Genomic DNA, 21,818 nt, shown 5'->3' on the forward strand with positions numbered 1-21,818 from the left:
AAATAAAATCAGTATGACACTATCATATTCTACTGTATGATAATGAATTGAAAATTTCAATGTGATAAATGGAAAAACATAAATAGCCAAAATTTACTCAAGAAGTACAAATTTTGAGTATGTCAGTGAATGAGTAAACTAAAAAATATACCAAAGAATTATTTCCAAGAATGTCTTCAGGCCAATTTATCAGGAAGTTCTTAAAAAGGAGGAGATAATTACAGTGTTGTATATACTCTTTCAGTTTTTTTAAAAAGGGTATTATTAAAATTAAACTTTTTATTTGTATATGTATAACTGATTCAAAAACTTAGAATATTAGCTCCAAAACAGAAAACTGTAGTTAAGTTTCCATGATCAATAGAGGTATAAAACTCCTAATGAAAAGATGAGTGACTCAGATTAAGCAATGCTTTGAAAGAACGCTTCTCCACAGTGGATTTGAGAAGCACCATTGTGAGAGCCGGAGAGCCGAGTCCTGGAAGTCAGGCTGCCTGCCCACCTGCAGCTATGTGACTTGAGTAGAGCACTTTACTCTCATGCTTCCGATATCTCATCTATAAAGTGTGCTTCATCATAGGGCCTCCCTCTCAGGGATTTTGACAGGATTAAGTAAGGTGATACAGTGGAAAGCACTCATCCCAGTCCATGGCTCATAGTAAGCATTAAATAAATATTAGTTATTAACACCATAATGCCAGACATACAAAGATCATAGTATAATAGGAAATCTGTGAACATAATACACATCCACAATGGGTAAAACTGTTTTTAGCAGAATAAATTTAAAAGAAATGATATTAGATAAAAGTCAACACTCACCCTTGATTTTTGGTTAATCATGAAAAAAAAACTAGGACAAGAAGAATACTTCACTAACACAATAGAAATACTTAACCCCTCAGAAAACACTTTATTTAACAGCGAAATAGTTGAACATAAGATTTTACAAAAAAGGTATAACTATTGAAAATAAGGGAAAATATGGTTTTTGCACAAGAAAGGGATCCAGAGATGAGGCGGGGGGAATGGGTGAGAGAGGAACAAGGAAAATGGACTGAGATACATTTAGAATGATATTTCAGATATGTACATGGTTGAGTACAAGATGATTACACAAAATGAAAACTTTGCAGAATAAAAACTAACCACCCAGAGCACAGTACAGGAGAACAAGAAGACTCCCACTCACTTCCAGAAACAATAAACCAAGCACATCAAATAACTATAAGTAACTCTAGCAAGAAATAGGCTGTCCCTTGTTAAAACAAATAAACAAACGAAAAACCACAAAACTTTGATTAGAGATATAGTATTTGGTTAAATGAAGAAACACATAGTATTCGTGGTGGAAAAACTGAGTATTTTAAACAGATTTGTGTGCCCAAATTAATTTATATACCAATAAAATCATAATTAGATTTTGGAGGAAACTGAACAAAATGATTCTCATGTCTAATTAAAATAATAAACTGAAATAACTTTTTTCCATTAAGCAAAGAATAATAAGGAAAGAATGAGAGATATTATAATGTATAAATTTGCATTAGTTAAATATGTTACCACTGATAGAGACCGGCACCAGACCCTATTGTTTATAAAAATTTGATAAATGATAAAAAAATCAATGAAGAAAGTAATTATTCCATACATTATACTGAAAACTTTGTTAGCTGTTTAGAAAAGAACTTTCTATCCTTAGAACATATCTAATTTCACATTGATTTAAAGCTATCAGTAAAAACCTGAACAACACAATGATATTTATCTTTTCAGTAGCTGGGGAAGGCTTACTAAGCACTACAACAGCAAAAGAGAGGTGAAAACTCAGCTAAAAATAAGATATGCAATACAATGATGTATATACAACTTAAAACTTCTCTAAGTCAAATAAAAATTTAAACAAAAATAAAAAAGTCAACAAACTGGAAAAGTATTTCCTATAAATATATCTAACGTTTAATATCCTAATATATAAAGAGCTCCCACAGATCAATATAGAAAATTACAAATTATCTAAAAGACAGACATTAAGAGGCAAGTAGTTCATGCATTTACAGGGAAATGCAGATCACTAATAAGCATGCAAAAATATTCTAGCAGTAAAGAATGTTAAAACAAAGCATATTCATTTATACATTAAAACATTTTTTTAAGGTAAAAATAAGTCCCGGTAAAGATCGGAGAGACGTCATTGTCATGCAGACCTGGACGCACACAAACCGCTTGAAGCTTTCCGGGTGGCAGTTTGGCAACATGCGTCAAGACGTAATAAAAATATTTGTGTCCTTCAACCAATTGTTTCCACTTTTAGGACTCTTTTTGAAAGGATTAACAAAAAGGCAGGCAGAGTTTTATTCACGATTTTTTATTACAGCATTGTCCCTAAGCAGGAAAAAAAAAAAAATCCCTGAATGTCTAACAACAGAGAGATGGTTATGGAAAGCACAGTGGAGAGTGTATTGTTCAGGCATAAAAATGTTTTCAAAGAATATTTGACAGCATGGTCAGAAGCATTCAGTATGCTCAGTTATGTTGAAAAACACTGAGCTATGAATAGAAAATATATTGTATAGAAATACTTCATAGTTTTATTGGAGGTTATCACTCAAATGTGGGACAGTGATGATTTTTATTTCGTTGCCTTCTTTTTTCCAACTTATCTACCGTGGCCACATGTTACTTCATGCCTACAGAAAACATTAACGCATACTTTAAAAGGAGAACCTAGGCAGCCCTCCCGTAAGGATGTAGGTTTGCTTGTTTAATCAGAGAAAAGTTCTGGGGAAATATTGACCCACGACCTCTGCAATCATGAAAAGAAAGCATATTCCCGAAGTAGCACAGAGTTGCCACTTGGCGTACACCTGCTCATATGCCCTGTTCTCCGTGGCCTTGGCGTTGCCGTGACAGTGATAGATGGCTCCGGACTCCAGCTGCCGTGGCTTCTCTCCCGCACACTGATCTTTGTTCGCGGGTTTCTGCTGGAGATCTGCGCTATGGTGGAGTTTGACAGAAGCAAGGAATGAACGTGGTTGCAAACATCACGGACAGCCCTACCCATTCTTTGAACCACTCTCAGGGCATTCACGACCTAACTAGGAAGTTATAATTCACAGCTCCTTCCACAAGAAATGTCGAGTGTAAGGAACGAGCAAGAAATTTCCATTTGAAGTCTCAACTAACTAAAAGTTTGGCTTTTATCCAGTCAAACTCTATTCAGTCTCTACCACCAGTAATTAATAAATAGCAAAGGAACGGGAGAAAGGAAGGAGGCAGCCTGTGATGCATTTCCTTCCCAGTTACTTCATTTTGAAAAGGTATTGGACACTGTCCCACAAGTAAAAAAGGGGGTGGGAACAATGTTGGATATGTGTGTATGAGCCAGCCTGATGATTCAGAGACCCACCATTGCATGCCATCACTGTCACTTTCTTCTCCGTGACAACATTGCTAACAGATTGCGGCACCTCTTCCTGCTAAGTCCATATGGACCCTCAGAAACCTTCTTAACAGAGCATTGCACACAATCTCTCTCAATCCGTGAAAGTTATCATGGACGTGGAAACTTAACTTATACTTCCCATAACAAGCAGTACCCATCAGTTCCGCTCAAACAGAAATCATTATTTAGAGCCATTTATAGAGTTATAGAATTTCACAGATGGACAGATTGTAGATAACATTTAGTCCAACCCCATGGTTTTGTAGCTGAAGTAATTAAGGTTCAGAGTAATTGCCTGAGGTCAACAGCCAGCCAATGGCAAAGCTGGGCTCCCAAGGCCCGCCCACTTTGCTCCCCTACTAAACACAGCACATTCAAAACTGGTTTTACTGATGCAAATCTTGATGTTGGTCTCCAGCTAATCAGATTTACATTTTTTTAAATAAACTTATTAGAAGGCATTAATAAGATTCTTAGAATTAAGAACTTTGTATTTATGGCTTTGAAATGTTTAAAAACAGAAATAAATAAGCTTCCAGTGGAAGAACTATTTCATTTTTATTATCACCATCTGGAATTAAAGGTCTGCAGGCTTCAGCTTAGATGCTCATTTTGATTATGACTCTAATTATCACTATGTTTTTTTTTCCGAATAAAATAATATATTCATTATGGAAAATCTGAAATTACCGAAAAGCACAAAGCAGAGGGAAAACTCACTGGTAAGCTTACCTGCAAGAGACATGTTGTTGTTAGGCTTTGTAATATACAAACAGACTCTTTTTTACATGATTAGAGACCATGTTAATTAGGAGGTTTTTGGTTGCAAGTGCAGAAAACAAAGCTTCGGCTAGGGTAATTAATAAGTGGGGATTGTTGGTTCCACAACTAAAAATGTCTGGAAGTACCAGGCTTCCGGCTGATTTACCAGGACTCCAGATCCATTGCTTTGCAGCTCTGTGCTTCAATCTCAGGCTGGTTTTCCTCATGGTAGGGGATGTTTGCCCAAGGTGGTCAGGGCTACATACTTGCTGTGTCTTACACAGGAAGCGAGAGTGTCCCCGTTTCCAACTGCTAAACAAGTCCTGAGTTGCATGCTGATTTGGTCAAATAGAAACCAACACTATAGCCAGAGGAAGAGAAATGGGCTGATTGGCTCAGACCTTGTTCCAGTCAGAAGATTGGCTAAACCCAGCCATACGGACTCCTAGAGCTGAGAGTGGGGTAAATGCTGCCTAACTCACATGGTTGTAACTCAGTGGGTATGGGCCACCAAAGTGTCACCATAGTATATCCTACCAAAGACACAGCTATGGGACCTGATTCTTAGCTGTGTGTATTGTTAACAGCTTCTCAGTTTATTAAATATTCCATGTCATTATTTTAACATGCAGAGATCATCATATTTAATACAGATACATCACAACATACTTAACTGATTTTCTATTATTAGAGAATTCATTTTTTTCTGTAGTTATTTTCTCAGTAAGTACCACTGTGATTCAAATTCTTATAATCTTTGCTCAATATATTATTATCTCCTTAAAATATGATCGTAGAAGGGAAATTATTTGGTCAAAGAGTATCTACATGTTTAAGGACTTTGATGTGTATTTCCAAATTGACTTCAGAATGATTGTACCAATGATGTTAAAAGCACTCAGGATTTTGAGCAGTTCCAAATAATCTTCATATTGGAATAAGAACCATTTGGCAAGAGGCACACATAACGTATTTATATCTATACATTTTTGCTTTCGTAATGTGATACATACCCTGATAATAAACAACCATATAATGTAATAGTGTGGGTTGCCAGTGGTCCTCGCTTGGGAACCTGGGAACTCATAGGAAAGCATAGAAGAGATTCCCCCTTTCCTTGTGCTGAGCAGGCAGCGTGAGGAAGACAGGCTCACCGATTGTTCTGGCACTGTTTACATAACCACTGGTCTACTGTGGCCATAAGAGGCTTTACTTTATTGTATGTTTTTCATGAATCTTGTGGCCAGAGAAAACCAGGTGGTAAGTGACCAGGAGAGAGAACTTATCCCCGAGCAGTTTAGAAGGCAGAGCAAGGCAGGAATTCCATCAGGTCATGGCCTGTGGGCAATGCCACAAGGGGGAAAATGCAAGGCCCCTGGCCAATTTTGAGTTCCAAATACTGCTTTCCTGTAGACTTCAGATCAGCCAATATTGCTACAGTTTGAGCTGAAATTGAAGCCTCAAAAATTAAATGTACATTTGCTGCCAGTGAATATATCAACATAGATTCCCAAGCATTCTAATATATCTGAGGCTCTGAAGAACAGGAACAATAGACCAGAGCAAAGAAATTTACTACAGCATCAAAAATTTTAAAAAGGGAGAAACAGGTTTCTAACTGGTAAAATAAGGGATCAAGATAAACAATCTCTCCCGGCTTAATTGTTTTTATTTGAAAAGAACATAAAAACAAGTTTGACAGTTTTGATCATCACCACAACCTGCAAACTAAACCCATTTATGAGGCACATGAGACCCTATAACTATAAGTCGTTGGTTTTATGTGCATAACACAATGCTAGTGGTCTACTTTAATGAGAAGGGAAATACTGTTATTTCAATAATGTAGAGATGCTCTGTTAATAGTGTCCATACTGTTAACAATCTGTTGTACAAAAATTCTGCCAGACCTAACGCTGGGCTTTATTGTTTAGGATCTCAATCCATCACATCTAATATTGATTTCTAAGAAAAGTAATTCTTACAAGGTGAGATACTAGATGTGCTCAATTCTTTGTCACAGATGTTCAAAGCGAAGTTATAAATACCCTACAAGAAAGTTTCTCTTTGCAGATGTTCAGACATCCCATCCTATCAAACACAATGCTGCCCCTCTTTGGAATGTCAGTTTGGTTCCATGAAACGAACAACATTTCACATATTATTAGGGGATAATTATTTTCTTAAACTCTGCTCCTCACATGAGTTTATTTCAGATTTTCATCCATTCATCTGTGTGTTGTGTTTCTCTTTGCTGCCCACTCGGATTGAACTCCCCAAACACACCAAACTCTCATTCTTACAGGTCTCTGACTCTGCCAGGCGATACCCCCATCCGAAACGCTGTTCTGAACCCTACTGCCTATGTACGGTCTCTCTAACCGTACTCTCATTCCCCTTTATTTTTCAGTTTCCCATCTATCACTTCCGAAAAGCTTTCGCTGGCTGCCACAGTCCAGCTGAGACCTAGGTTTCCTCGGGATGTTCTGATTGGATGTCCCCAAATGACACATGGGCTATTTTTGTCACGGCCTTTTCCTTATATGTATGTCACAGTCGACTCACAGTTTCTAAGGAACAGAGATCTGGGGGTAGGAATCTTTTCTTCTCCATCATACATCCCAGTGTGTTCAATTAATCATTCCTAAATAAGGGAAAATGAAGGAACCAGAACTCTGTAGAACATTAAACTCAGCTATTTTTAGTATAGGTGTGCGTATTTGATAATGGGAGTGTATGATTAAGAAAACAGCAAATAATTTTAAAGTCAATGTAACCACAATTTTGTCACATAGTTGAAAATCCTTAATGCTTTCCAATATGATTTAAGAAAATTTACTATCTATTTTAAAAGTAAGAATAATTGAGGAAAAGAAAGGCAAACCCATTATTAGACTGTATGTGTCTATTTCCCGGAAGAAAATCTACAGATGAAAATACACTCATGAAATGTGTCCTTCATGTTCTTAGGATATTTATGAATCAAATAAATGATATAGAGCATTGCATGTTTCAGGATATGAGTTATACAAGTCAGCCAAAAGTTTGTGAAATGTCACAGAATGCCCAAAGTTGCACAGCAGAAGTTTCTAACTCTGAAGCTGTGGGACCTGGGGACTTGTTGACTACAGAAGACAGAAAATCGTGGGGCAGAAACCGACATCTGTTACCTGTCTAGTGTAAAGGCATGTGCCTTGGCGGCTTTGTCATTCACAAGGTAAGTTCTCTCAAGAAACTCCATGGTGGCCGGGACGAGAGCTGTGGCTGCTGCCGCAGGTTTTCTTGGTACTGTTGTTGCTGCTGCTGTTTAGCTCACTGTCCAGTTTTGGGAGCCCAGCAGCATTACCAGTATTCACATACTTTCCAAAGAAAATAATTAAAAAGGCTTCTGGGACTTAATGTAGCAAGCCTCCTACATCAGTGTTCTTGGTAGGTGTGCTACAATCACAGCCTCCTTGGAGTGTCACCTGGTCTCCTTCTCTCGCCCACAGAACTCCTTTCCTAGAAAGACTTGCAGGTAGGATCCTATGCAGTGTGTGTGTGTGTGTGTGCGTGCACTTTCCAGGCTATCTGATTCCATTGTGCTTCCTCAGAGGTAGAGGAGCTCAGGGCGTCCTCCTGCTAATTGCTGATGTAGAGGTTTGGTCTTTAGAGCACAGCTGGGTGATCTACACACAGCTACAGTTCTGTACAATAATCTCATTTTTTCATTTTATTTCCCTTTCCTTTGGGCGTCTCTCTCTCTCTCTCCCTCCCACGCTCCCTCTCTCCAAAAGCATGTCTCCTGACATGTAGTTCTAAGATGACCTCTAAGCAGCTGTCAGGATTTACTTCCCTTCTCCTAGGACCATCTTGGGATTTCACTGCTGCACAGAGGACATGGGTCATTAGTTACAGAAGTCTGTAGTCTGCAACAGTTCCTGGTGCGGCAGCTTTGAAACCGTTTGAACGGGCAGAAGGAGGGCAGACTCTGCTTCTGAATAAATAAAAACCGTCAAGCGTGCAGGAGCCAGAATGATCTGGGTTCTTCCTGGCCTGGGCATGCTGTGCTCAGGATAAAAGGCTCAGCCAAGGAAACCCTGTCAAGCACACCAATCACAACTCTTAGGTATGGAGTTTTCTAAAATGATCTTGGGATCTTCAACCGCAACCTCCTAGGAATTTACTTTTGATTTCATTGCAAAGAACTTCCTTTTGTGCATAAGAACAGATATAATAGCCCAAGGGGAACAGCCTGGTCAAAGGGCAGGCCTTTGTGTGGGGGCCAACGTGTGTCCCAGGCCTGTACAGATGCTTACAGGGGTGGGCTGGGCTGAGTGGAAAAGAGGGTAAACCTGACCACTGAGTCCTTGGTCCCTTCTCCCTCCATCAACACTCACTTCCTCGTGAGAAAACTCAGAGTGGTCCGGAAGAGCCCCATGGCCCTGCATCCTGACAGTCTGTCTATCTTGATGAGCAGAGACCTCAACCACCCAATAAACTACATGTAAAATGAACACTATCCCCAGAGGGAGAAGGGGATTCAGTGGCAATCGCAGCAGGCAGGGAGGGGGAGAAGTCGTCTTGGCCGAGAGCGAGCATGCAGGTCTCCCATCACATCTGTTGGGGACGCTGTACTCTTGTGTAAGATTCCACACACTAGAGTGTTGATTCTGTGGTCATTTCGTGTGAGCCCATTGCCTGAATGATCGTTTACTTTGCTCTGACACATGGAAACCAGAGAAATGGCTCAGAGAGGTCGTTTTCCCTGCAGGAGAAATTCTGAGTCTTCTGTTAGCAGTATAAAAAGCAAACCAATGTCTTCTCATGTACTTTGCAACATGATACCTTACTCTGGGGAGACAAAAGTAGGAAACCAGCAAAGAATTACTAATCCATCCAGGCAACATGTGGTCGCACGTTACAGCTTGAATTGTTTGTGAGTAATTTCCAGCACAGAAAAGAAAAACAAAATTCAAGTGAAAGAATGTCAAAAAGTGTGGAAACTACTTAAACTGGGTTGAAATCCACTAAGGATAAGTGCAAAGAAGAGAAGAGAGGCATTATTCAAAGGTAAAAAAGAGAGTGTTTGGCTGTACATACCAACTGGAAGCAAACGATCTGAAGTTTGCGATTTCAGACAAACTTTGTCACTAGCACATGTATGATGCACAGGGATATTTACATCTGTTTGTGGTTCTGGGAGTGTGGAGGCACGGACTTGGTTGTTCAGGTGAGCTGCCTGTGGAGGCCAGGGTAGAGAGAACAGACCTAAGAAGGGTCGGATAAGACTGACGTGGCATAGGAGAAGGTGGAAATGGGAAAAGAGGGTAAAAAGACAAGAAAATACTGCACCACAAAACATATTCTATTATCTCTCTTATTTATTTGTAAATTGAACTATATAAAATTGCCATTTTTGTAGGTCCAGTGTGGTCTGCAAAAAGCAATTTCATGCGATTAGACTTAAATATATATGTGCACATATCTACACACCAATAAAGGTGTATGTGTACATGTGTTATGCATTTAAAAAGAAAAGTAAGTGTGCGTATTTGAAAAGTGTTGGGAAATTAGGTACCATTTTCATCAAAGGTTTCTGAATTTCCAAGTGCTGCCCTTGAAGATAACGGTAACACTTTGTTATAAACCAAAGCTTCTGATGTAAATAGCAGAAGAGTAGGGAATAAGGGATGATGGCAAATAAACTTTTATGTGAAAAAAAATAAGTTTTGCTGCAGTAAACTTAACATGTAGACCAGGTATGATCAGAAATTGCCTGTAAGTTACATTATGTGAAATATCCATCCGTGACCACCTCATCCTCTTACAAACTCATTTCAAGGTCACCACTATCCCCCTCTCCCCCGTGTATCGGCAGCGCAATGTTACAGAAAATTTCCCATACTCCTTGCCTCACCTTTGGGCACCTTTGGCATGCACTGCCCATCAAGGGCCCATGGCCCCAAGCGGACTCCCTGAGAGTCACAAAACTTGTACTTGGAAAGCAACACAGATGCCAACAGCACTCCCCTCTCTTGTTGATGATTAGTTTGGGTGGGCATTATGCTGCTCATGCCAGTTTCCCGGGCAACCAGCTTCCAAACCATCCTGAATTACAGGTTGTCCTCTCCGCCCACTCTCCATCACAAGTTTATAGCAACTGAAGAGGCAAAATGCACTTTATAACAGTTACCTCTGGAATAAAGATCCTGTCAGCCACAAGAACATCTCATCTCTGATACAGCCGAGAACTGTTTGGGGTCTCCAGTGCCTAGCTCTTGTTGGCAACAATTTCTTAGTAGGATTTAACAAACGGTAGCTCATACTTGTGCAAAAATGATTTACAGAAGTGTCTTACACCTTGTTTAATATTTCATTTGCAGAAAGGATGTGTGTATTTGTGCAAAATCACTTGATCGGCCCTAGACATTAAAGTACTGAGTTCTTACGATTTGCATTCACAAAATTTAAACTCGTATTTCACAAATACTTCATGTTGCCATTGTTTGCATGTAACTATCCTTTAAAAAGAGGCACAAAAATTTGCTTGTTTTTAAATAACGTGGGTTTGTCATCCTGTTTGGCTCTTTCTTGTTTGTGTGGAGAGGCAGGCAGTCCAGTGAGGTAGCTTCATGCATGGGCTTTCAAAGTAGACTTAGCTTCAGTTTCTGGTTTGACCACTTTCTTGTATGTGTGACATTGAACAAGTTACCTGAGCTCAGTGGTTTTCAGTTTCTCATCTGTAAAATGGGTGCATTGACAGAATCCAACTTAGAGCGTTCTTGTGAAAAGTAAGAGAGATAATGTGTATAAAAGTTCTTAGCATAGTTACCTGGCATTTAACCCTTCTTATATACAAGTGAGTCGCTATGGACTTGGCCTCGTCAGAGTGAAATGTCTTGGCTGTCCCTGAGAGACTGGCCCCAGTCTTAACAGAAGACTAAGAATTACCCACGAATGGAAGAATCCAACAAGGATGTAGAGGTTATTGGAAAGAAGGCCTGCGGTTTTTAACCTGCCATCATCCATATGGAGATTCCTCAAACGTTTGGGGCTCAGCTTTCTAAAACAGTAGATTTGTGCCTGTTTTATTCTACCTGCTTAGCCATTCAAAACGCATCCTCTTTATTGACACACCGGGAGAGAAACCGCAAACTCAATCAGTGTAATTGCCTGCTAAGGATTCTGTATTCATGTGTTTCCACACAGACTATAAAGATATTATTTCCAAGTTGGGTAGCATTTCCTTAGGAAGGTGGTTTTATGGTTATTACTACACTGTAAGGTTTTTCAAAAGTTCCATCCAGGAACTTGAAAACAAAGGCATTGGAAATTAAATTGGATTGTATTTTAAAGAGCGCTATGAAAATTTCATTTCGATCTAAAGTCAACATGTATAAAACATAAACCATTCCCTGATATTTCATACCTTACTTGAAATGGAATGAAAGTCATCTGAATTTTATTTTCTTTTGATAAATTGGTACTATATAACTCCTTTTTTTTTTTGCCATTTTGATTTTTAAAGAGATTAAGCTGTAGAAATGTTCCAGTGCAAATACAATTTGTATTTGTTGAAAAAAGAATGACTTGATAAAACATTGATACTAAAACAATAAAAGAAAGATTCTATTAAGGCTGATAGATGCAAATAAATAATACAAAAATAAACTAGCAGGGTTTTTTGGTGGGGGAAAGTATTAGGACTGGGTGGTTAAAATGTTTATGAAGTATATATTTGATTGATTAGTCTCCGTGTCCCACACTTCCTTTTCTAAGAACTCTGCAAACTTAAACTGATTAACCCTTAACTGCATCCTCTGAGCTAGATATGCTCACCTATGTCTGGCAAACTCCAAAATAGTATTCTGCTGGCTTCATATTCTCACAGCTGGGTATGTCCCTCCTCTTTATTTTATCTACATTGGCAAGCAGGAGGGTGCTCCAAGAACCTAAGCCATGATTTTCAGGCATTAGAGTAATAAACAGAGACAAAACCCCACTTTCAAATAGTCCATCTCCTTGATCTGCAAACGTGCAGAAGGCTTTTCACAGCTAGGCCCAGATGAACGGCAAAGAGGGCAGCGGCAGGCTCCTGCTCCCCAGGAAGCCTGAGTTGATTTGATTTGAGGCTGACAAGAGTGCCTCTCAGGAGAGAGTCCAGGAGACAAGACAGAAGCCGCCTGGAAGCTTCCCCCTGAAAGACTGAGACACCGCTTTTCACGTCAAACCCACAGTGCATCAGGGACTGCAGCTGGGATTTCTGCTTGGAAGCACAGCCACCCGGCATTGCAACTAATTCATCTCTTCTTTTCATAGTAATGAACTTACTTCCACTGAGCCTACGTTTTTATTTTATTTTTTAAATGTTATTGTTTCATTTAACCTTTATTGTATGTTTTCCATTCCCATTTAGTCCCCTTACACCCACCTCCCCACAGCGATCACGACATTGTTGTCCAATGTGAAGGGCTAGTCCAATTGTAGCAGATCTCACCCCCACCAAGAGCCGATGAGTTCTTCAAATTTGTGTCCAACCCTAAACAGCTGAGGCTTCATCTTGCCTTTTGTATCCCTAAACCCTCCACTCCGCTGCCAAGATATCGGTCAGTGAGACAGTGGGAGCTTCCGTTCTCCTCCCAGTCAGCAACTCCAAAGGAGGAGACAAATAGGTACTTAATTATAACAAGTGAACACATAACACACTATTGAAAATATGTTTGCAATGGATTTTTAAAAACTTTATGTGCCTAGGATAATATTCCCCTTGACCTTTCAGAATCAAAAACTAAGATTTTTCTCAGTATCTTCACCAGAATGTGATCCTTCATTATTCACAGAATAAGTTTTATTTTAAACATTATAAACATTCAGATTAAACTGCTACCAAAATAATATCGAAGACACAGACAATAACAATGTCCTGCTATTTTAAGTATTATATTGGTTTTGCCAAAAAGTCCATTTAGTTTTTTCCATAAAATAAAGAAACATTTTTCATTTTCACCAATAACTGTATTGAATCAGATATTTTGAGTCTGTCGGCTGTCTCCCATGTGGTATAATGTTGATTGTACTCAGTTAATATCTTGTTTTGATCGCTATTAACTTTAACTGGTCTAGCTGACCATGGAGCATCATCTAGCAAGAAATCTCCAGCACAAAACTTCACAAACCACTTTTGACACGTTTGATCAGCCACAGCACCTTCTCCATACACTGCACCAATCTTTTGGTGCTTTGGTTGCGTTTTTGCCTTTCTTGAAATAATAAAGCATAATAGGCCAAAAATGTTGCATATTTTCTTCTATCTCCAATATGAAAATGGCTACACAAAAATTCACCAATATTGATCATTTTTTTAAATGCTCGCTGATATGACAGCTGTCACAATACAATCTAACAAAATCGTTTAAAATGAAGTTAAAGGCAACTAAGCACTACCAGAGCCATCTTGTGGGATAAACTGAATAAACTTTTTGGCCAACCCAGTGTGTGTGCAACAAAAATCCATAGTACAAAACCATATGAACAGTTTTTGATAGAAGTTGGTAAGAATAGGACTTGGCACAAACTACACTTCCTAGTCACAAGTTAGTTTCAAAGGAAGCTAATAAATGGTAAGCTCAGAGGCCGCTTCGCCATTTTTACTGAAGGAAACAGAAGGGGAAATCGATGCAACAATTACTGTAATGTCCCGATGGATACTAAATCCCCATTACTTCTTAGAATCATCATTGTTATGGATGTTACCGAGTCACTGAGGAATAGTTCTTTTTAATCAGCTTTATACTACATGGTCATTTCTTCTTAACTTTTGAATGAAAATCAGGCCCCAACTAAAATGAGGTTTAATGATTAGTCCCAAGGTTTAAATACATTGAATCTATTGTCTGCTCAAATATACCCTTTCCCCTGTTGGCTGGCCAGATTACAGGCCTTTGGGCGTTCCATTCTAATCCACATGGTCACTTACTACATTTACTCTTTGCCAGGTAGATGTGATTATTTCATTTCTAGTCACTAACGTAGACAATATGGTATTCTTCCGTGTATGAAACTCTTCTCTGAGGATATTTTGCCTCGAGTCTAGCTTATCTGACCCCTAAATCCAGCCCTACCACCATTTTAACTGCACGACCACTAAATTGGCCATACTGTTGTGCTAAATGCAGCCAGTGGGTGAATCAGGGGCTACAAGTTCTCGTTCTGTCCCTTTTTCTGATTTCCAGCCTGTCAATGAGTAAGTTTGCTTCTTTCTGCTCCAAATCCCTAATGAGAAAAATTTGAATGACACTATTCAGCCAATTCAGAAAACTCTCATAAGGAAAAGTAATCCCCTGTGTCCTCCAGAGGTAACAAAACATTTCCCAAGATGTAATATTGTTACATACATGAACTATTGAGAAGTCATTTGTGGATAAAATAAATACAATGTACCCTAAGATGAATACCACCTAAATAAACATTTTTGACATAGTTTTTAATTTAAAAAGAAACACAACAGAATATCTTTAATATTCAGGAAGGTAGATACCATATTTTGCTGTGTATAATGTGCACCTATTGGTCCAAACTTTCAGGAAAAAAACCTTTCATTTTAACTTTTTATTTTAATTTATTTATTTATATTGAGAAACAAAACCGATGATCATATTCCAGGGTATTATTTGGAATGTGGATATCATCATTGCTTTCTAGAGTTACACTTTTAATGCATAAGCACAAATAAAAGAATTAAAAACATTTATATAGATATGGAATTAGTGCTACCCATGTATAATGTGCATCCTTATTTTCCCCTCAAAAATTTAGGCAAGAAAGTGTGCATTATACATGTCAAAATATGGTAATAAGGTAGGGAGTGAATCAATTTTAAGAATACCCTGAATAGCTTCATGGAATTCTCTGTGCATCTATGGGCATGTGTGCATAAACACACCCATGCACACGCACATTGTTTTCTTAATAGTCTAATTTAACATGTACTTTAGAAATGACTTACAAGCCTGTCAACAGTTAATTACTTACATGTCATTTCTTAATTATGAATAGACTTTATTTTCGACAACAGTTTGAGGTTCACAGAAAAATTGGGTGGGTACAGAGATTTCCCATATACCCCTGCCCCCGAGGCATGCATATATCTGATGGACCTGCATCACACCTGATATCCTTACATTCGGGTTCATTCTTGGTGTTTGGATAAGTGTTTAATGGTATGTATCTGCTAGGTAGCCACTAGGAATGAGCAGCCAGAGGGGAAATAAAGGCAGGGCCCTCACCGTTACAATCTAAAAAAGAACTTAATACAAGAGGCTGGAAGCAAAAGGAAGACATGTCTTACCAATGAACTCAGCAGTCCTGAGCTCAGTTTGATAAGATTGCCAGGTGTCCCTGGCATTATGAGCAAAATAGCATAGGAGGAGGGGAGAGTCGCGGAGACTTGGCTATGAAAGGAATTTCTGTAACAATGTTACTAAGACTGCCAGGCGTTCTGTACATCACAAGTAGGCATTGCACAGGAGGAAGAGAGAGAGGGACCTATGCTGGGAAAGGGGGGCTCTGGAACAATTTCACTACCTAAGACAAAGAACCTTTGCTAACTGAGAAGGAAAGCTTTGTAGCTGCACATTGCTCCCAAGATTTAGAAGGGGGAGAAGGGGGGCTGCCTGGAAGCTAGCTAAGCTATATAACCCCTGAAGCCCACCAGTCAGTATACTTAGATAAGCTAAACACCCACTTACAGCCTCGGCTAATGTGTACAGAACAAACTCACTAGCTTACTAACAAACTAGCAACTTTCTTTCCTCTATATATGGGGCATTTAGACTCGCTGGGTGCCTGCTTGCAGCTTTGTGCTCGTATGTGTTTCATAAATAAACTTACTCTCTCATTTCCACTACACATGTTTGTCTCTCACTTGAATTCATGTCTTGCAACCGAGACAAGAACTGAGAGGGGGGAATGAGCCTCTTGACTTGGTCTCTCTCTCCCCATCCATAACATATCTGCCCAAGTGCTAGTGAGTTAGACAGATACAATTCCTGCTCCCTGAGAACTTATAAGAGAGAATTGCTTTCAAAAGCAATTCATTTGGAAATGGATGGCATACCATTGTAATCACAAACCAGCAAACATGTCAGAGTACTGCCAGCATATTTATATGGGAACTATATCACATTCATTCACAAAACCTGAACAGACCGAACGGCAAAGTGAGTATCATAAGCTCCAGTTCTCCTCAAGGCCAATGCTAGAAATTAGAGACTCCTGTCTTAGCCCTGTGGATGATGAGATCTGACTCTGTCAATCAAAAGCAGTATCACATATCATACATTGTCATATACTTTCTCCTGGCTTTAAAAACAAATCTCACTCTCTAGGGCCTGAAATCAGCAGACACCAGAGTTTGTATCGTTGTTCCGAAGAGTTAGGCAACTTAAAATGAAACATTCACTTTGTCATATGAGTCCAAATACTTTCCTATCTCTCAGGGAAATGCCACAAGGAGGTGAATCTTTTCTGGCTCAGTCTAAGAGTGGAAGTCACGACAATGCACAGGTAATCGTCTCCCTCCCAACACCCTAAGGGCAAAATTGTCCTTGTCGCTCTACACTGAGGATCTCACTCAGAGAGCTTCAGTTATTACTGTTCAGCGTCGTGTTTACAAACACTCGACAACTTACTTTTCAGTAGATGAGAGGAAATGGGAGGGCTACCAAAAAAAATTAACCAAGACAGTATGTAATGTAAAAAGACTAGTTAGAAGTGTCACTTGCCCATAATTTTCTCCTAAGAACTGCCACCTGAGACTCCTTTTTCCTCGGGTTCAAAAATAAATGTGGTACCTATAATGAATAGACTTCAGAGTCTTCAGAGCTAGTTTTGTTTGTTTGTTTAAATCGAAAATGAACGCCTGAGAGTGCAATGGTAGCCTTCATGTAATCAACAGAAACCAGAGGACAGGCCCAGTGGCCTCTCTTCTAGAGGGTAGCGGGATGTGTAATTGGTTGTAGATTGCTTCCATTGAACTCGTTGCCTGCTTTTGGAAATGGGCCTTCGAAAGCGAAAGCTCCCACCCGCTGCGAGTGGCCCTCTCAGACACCTCCCCAGTGCCCCTCCTCTTCCTGCAACACTTCTGCTCCTCCTGGCTGTGCAGGAGCATCTGCCTTCACATCCGGCTGCTCTCAGCTTGGGCATCGCCCCCTCAGGGTGCCCTTCCAACTCCCCCAGGAAAAGCGTGTGATTAGCCTCAGCCACCCAGATCCGGTTTCTCTCCTGCTCATGGCACTCTTGATTCCTTTCAGAGCCTTAATCTCTTTCTGTGAGTCTCTCTTTACTTTCTCGTTTCTAGTCTCATCTTCTCCTACAGGAATGTAAGCTACTGGTGGGCAGAGGCATTGCTATTTCACCCCGTTGTGTCTCCAGTTCTTGTTGTGGAGCATCTGGTATGCTCTGGGTGAATACTACAGTTTTGGGAAATCAGTGCATGAAGGAATGCATGATGGAGTAGGTGGGTGGGTGGATGGATGGATGGTGGATGGATGGGGCATACTGGTGAGGAATTATTACATAGCAATTCAGAGTAAACTTTCTGAACTCATGAAGACTTGGCTATGACTCATTCACTAGGTAGGTTGTCATAGCCTTTCTGAACCTGTTTTCTTAACTGAAAAATTGGATAATTAGTTTTTATAGATTGTTATAAAGTTTAAATGTAATAATTTATATAATGAATTTCACATGTATAGATAATAATGATTACTGAGTAAAATATATGCATATTAATACTTCATATATAAAATCAGCCTATAATCAGATAGGCAATTCTGCCTGATCAAATATGGGGAAAAAAATCGCAAAGGACTTTCATACCTAGTTGTCAAGTCAACTAAGATGGAGAAAAAGCTATAAAGGATGGATTTTTCTGCCTTAAAAAAATAACAAAAAACATTTGGAGCTGGCAAGCATAGTTAGCTTGAAATTGTACTGCTACCTGGCGTGTCTTAGCTGTATCTGTGCTTCCAAGAGAGCGGAGAACATGGCGCAAGCTGTTGCGATGTGGAGGCAGAAAAGACACTTAGACTGAGCCAGAAAAGATTCACCTCCTTGTGGCATTTCCCTGAGAGACAGGAAAATATTTGGATTCATATGACAAAGTGAATGTTTCATTTTAAGTTGCCTAACTCTTCAGAACAAGGATACAAACTCTGGTGTCTGCTGATTTCAGGCCCTAGAGAGTGAGATTTGTTTTTAAAGCCATGAGAAAGTATACGACAGTGTGTGATATGTGATACTGCTTTTGATTGACAGAGTCAGATCTCATCATCTGCAAAGCTAAGACAGGAGTCTCTAATTTCTAGCATTGGCCTTGAGGAGAACTGGAGCTTATGATACTCACTTTGCCGTTCGGTCTGTTCAGGTTTTGTGAATGAATGTGATATAGTTCCCATATAAATATGCTGGCAGTACTCTGACATGTTTGCTGGTTTGTGATTACAATGGTATGCCATCCATTTCCAAATGAATTGCTTTTGAAAGCAATTCTCTCTTATGTTATAAGTTCTCAGGGAGCAGGAATTGTATCTGTCTAACTCACTAGCACTTACTTAGCATGAGCTTTGCACTTAGCTACCAGCAGTAGGAATTTCATGGAGGCTTGGGAGGAGGAGGAGGATGGGGTTGATGTGCCAGTTGCTGGGTTGAGACATGTCTCTGAGAGCATCTTGCTTTCTACTTTCACTTTTCTCCCAATGAAAAGCCACTTCTGTGAACTTTAGCTTGTTCAATGGCTGGCAAAAAATACGTGAGGTGGGCCACAGAGCTGTCTGCAGTGCCTCGTGGGGGAGTTGTACAGAATAGTGGCCACAACCATCCAATCTTCTTGGTCCAGGAGGCAGGGGACTGGGAGTCTCCCAGCAAGTGCACAGGAAAGAAAATAGCTTCATTATTGGTGCTTCATTAACTCTGACATTTACTAGTTAAATTATTACACATCTAGATCCTATCTGGTTTTTTCTTCTCAAAATACAGAAACTTACGGCTTATTTCTTTTGCTAAACCTTGCGGAATGTGCCTTATTCTACTGCTCTTTAAATTTGTAAGTATATTTTGGACAGTATAATGTGCATTTTCAAATATATGCAGAGAAAGCCAATTTATTATAAGACAGGCAGAATTCTGCATTATTTCTCATTGGTGCAAAACTAATTGGCTTTTCCCAGTCATTGCACAAATATTTATTTTTCCATTTTATCATCCTTACAATAGCAGCTGAAATTAGAAGAGGGCATATCCACCTGGCAAAATCTGGAGCAGGAAGCCTTGCATTTCCAAGCATCCTAGCCACTTTCATTTTCCAAGCCTTAAGTACCACTGCCGATAAAGGCCCCTTACTCTCTATAGTGCCACCCCATCGAGGACCGCAGTTACGCATGCATTTCTCTGTTCACAGGAACATTTGGTAAATTCCTTCCTTGGGCTGCAAAGAAGTTCCTACAATACATGGGTTATCTAAGGCTCCAGAAGTAGGAATAAAAATTGGTGACAAGAACCCCTGGCTCCTCCACTGACCACCGTAGAGTTGTGCAAATCTGGGCTGGTGTCTTTGCATGAAATGAGAAGGAATGATGAAAAGTATAAGAGAATGGAAAAATTGAAAAGAACTAAAGCTCCTGAAACCAAGTTAACCTTTCCTATTTGGGGACTAGACTCAAGAATCTTAATAAATGCAACAAAGAACTTTCTTAAACGTCTGCGTATTTTATTCTGATAACAGTTTTGGGATATGCTAATATAACTGACTGGAGATCTAATGACTCCTTGAGATATTTCACTTTCATGCCAAACTCCACAGTCTATGGAAATTCAAAGTCTTCCCTGTATTTTGGCAACTTTCTAGGGAAACAGGGAGGGTGCGAAGAGCAGAGGGGGGTCTGCCTCCCTGCTCTGCTTCTGTGTAGCAACGTACTCAATCAGCAAAGAAAGTCCTTCAGTTTTTCACAGAAGAAATCTATGCACACAGTGCATTGATAAAGGTAGCTGACTTACTCGAGATGGAGGACAAAGATGAAAGAGGAAGTTAAATTGCCGTGTTGCAAAAAATCTGAGCTAGAACCATAGTCATCAGTGTTCTGAAAAGACTCTTCAGTCTTCTTACTAATAGGCTCAAGCTTTTCCTGGTCTTCCACTCCCCTGTCCCAGTCTTCCTACCTTGCTGACTTCTATCCCTTCATTCTTTTTAATTTTTTTTTCTCTTTTTGGAATCATAGCAAGTGTTTAAACTTAGCACACTCAGAGTAGTTCAGGAATAATCTTCAGTTGCCTGGTTAGTTAGCTCTCAACCCACACCCTAAGTTGTTTATCAAGATATTTTCCCAAATGAGGAGAGTTCTCTCACTGATAAAAATTCTGATGCTAGAATTTTTCTATCTTGACTCTCTTCCCCCTCAATTCATTAAAGAGTGCTATATATGTGACGATATCTACTGCCATCCACTGATTTTTATATCTCCTCTCTTCCTAGATATAAGGGAAGACTTCTCTGCCCCCTTGCAATTGGATATGGTCATGTTTCCAATTCCTCCCAAAGGGTCGAGGGGGAAATCACATTCATTAGTTTTGGGTCGAGGTATTTAAATGCCCATGTGAGATCCCTCAGTGCTGATTTTGCCCTGCTACAGCTAGAAACTGAGTCTACCTCAGCCTAAGCAAAAACAATGAATGAACGAAGCCTCCCTAATGACCTGCACCGGACTGGGGAAACAAATCTTTGTTGCCCTAAACGTCTGAGATACGTGGCTTGTTTTTGCAGCGTACTCCAGCCTTTTCTGACGAATACAATATTCCGATCACAAAGAGGTGGCACAATTTGTTCTCCCTGTGGCAGAGATTGCGTCCCCTTGGACCCAGTTTTACCCGCAGTCAAATGAGCACTTCAAACAAGTGCTCTCCTTTACAACGTTCTCTCTGAATCTCAAGGCCTGGAAAGGCAGAGTTTTTAGAGAAAGTTGTCCATGAGGATCACTTGGTCCTTCTGCTCGTCCACTGCCTTTCCCACCTTTGCGTCTGCTTTGGTCATTGCCCATGAAGAGTCTATCAAGTTGAAACTAACCAGGCACTTGCTTCTCAAGTGCAAACAGAAAGCTGCAAAAAGGGGACGTTCCCCAGAGCACGTTGATACACAGCTGTACCAGCCAATACCCAAAGCAGGTTCCGTGTCTAGTTTCTCCATCCGTAGTTCCCAACGTCTTCTGTGCTCTTTCTGTGGTTTGTTCCATTGGACCTGAAAGTGAAATGGCACATTAAAATAAGCAACTCTCTTATATGTGAGCTACGTTAAGAATGACACGTTGTATTCTGAAATTAGCATGTGAGGATATTGCAACACTATGGCAACAGAGTTAAAAATCCTTGAAGTGTACACATAAAAAAGTGACTTTTTTATGGGAGGTTAATCATACCTAAAAAATCTTTTAAAAAGGACAAAGTGAAATATATTATTGCTTTAAATAAAGTATAATTTTAAAAACCAAATATTGCTTTAGGTTATGAAATTTTCATATTAGTACAAAAAGATACTATAAACTTTTATTTCTGTATTTCAAGGATATGACCATGTCCCAAG

At 39.6% G+C, this 21,818-nt stretch overlaps 1 protein-coding gene across 1 annotated transcript in view; it reads right to left on the bottom strand.

Moving 5' to 3' along the window:
• SLC30A8 (solute carrier family 30 member 8) overlaps positions 1-7,448 on the bottom strand; it is a 30,484-nt gene extending 23,036 nt beyond the window's left edge. The window contains 2 exon segments of the mRNA XM_053929861.1: positions 2,798-2,997; positions 7,378-7,448. Coding sequence (XP_053785836.1) covers positions 2,798-2,997; positions 7,378-7,448 — 271 coding nt within the window.
• Between the last annotated feature and the right edge of the window lie 14,370 nt (positions 7,449-21,818).

Source organism: Desmodus rotundus, chromosome 8, assembly GCF_022682495.2.
Source record: "Desmodus rotundus isolate HL8 chromosome 8, HLdesRot8A.1, whole genome shotgun sequence".
Classification (NCBI taxonomy): domain Eukaryota; kingdom Metazoa; phylum Chordata; class Mammalia; order Chiroptera; family Phyllostomidae; genus Desmodus; species Desmodus rotundus.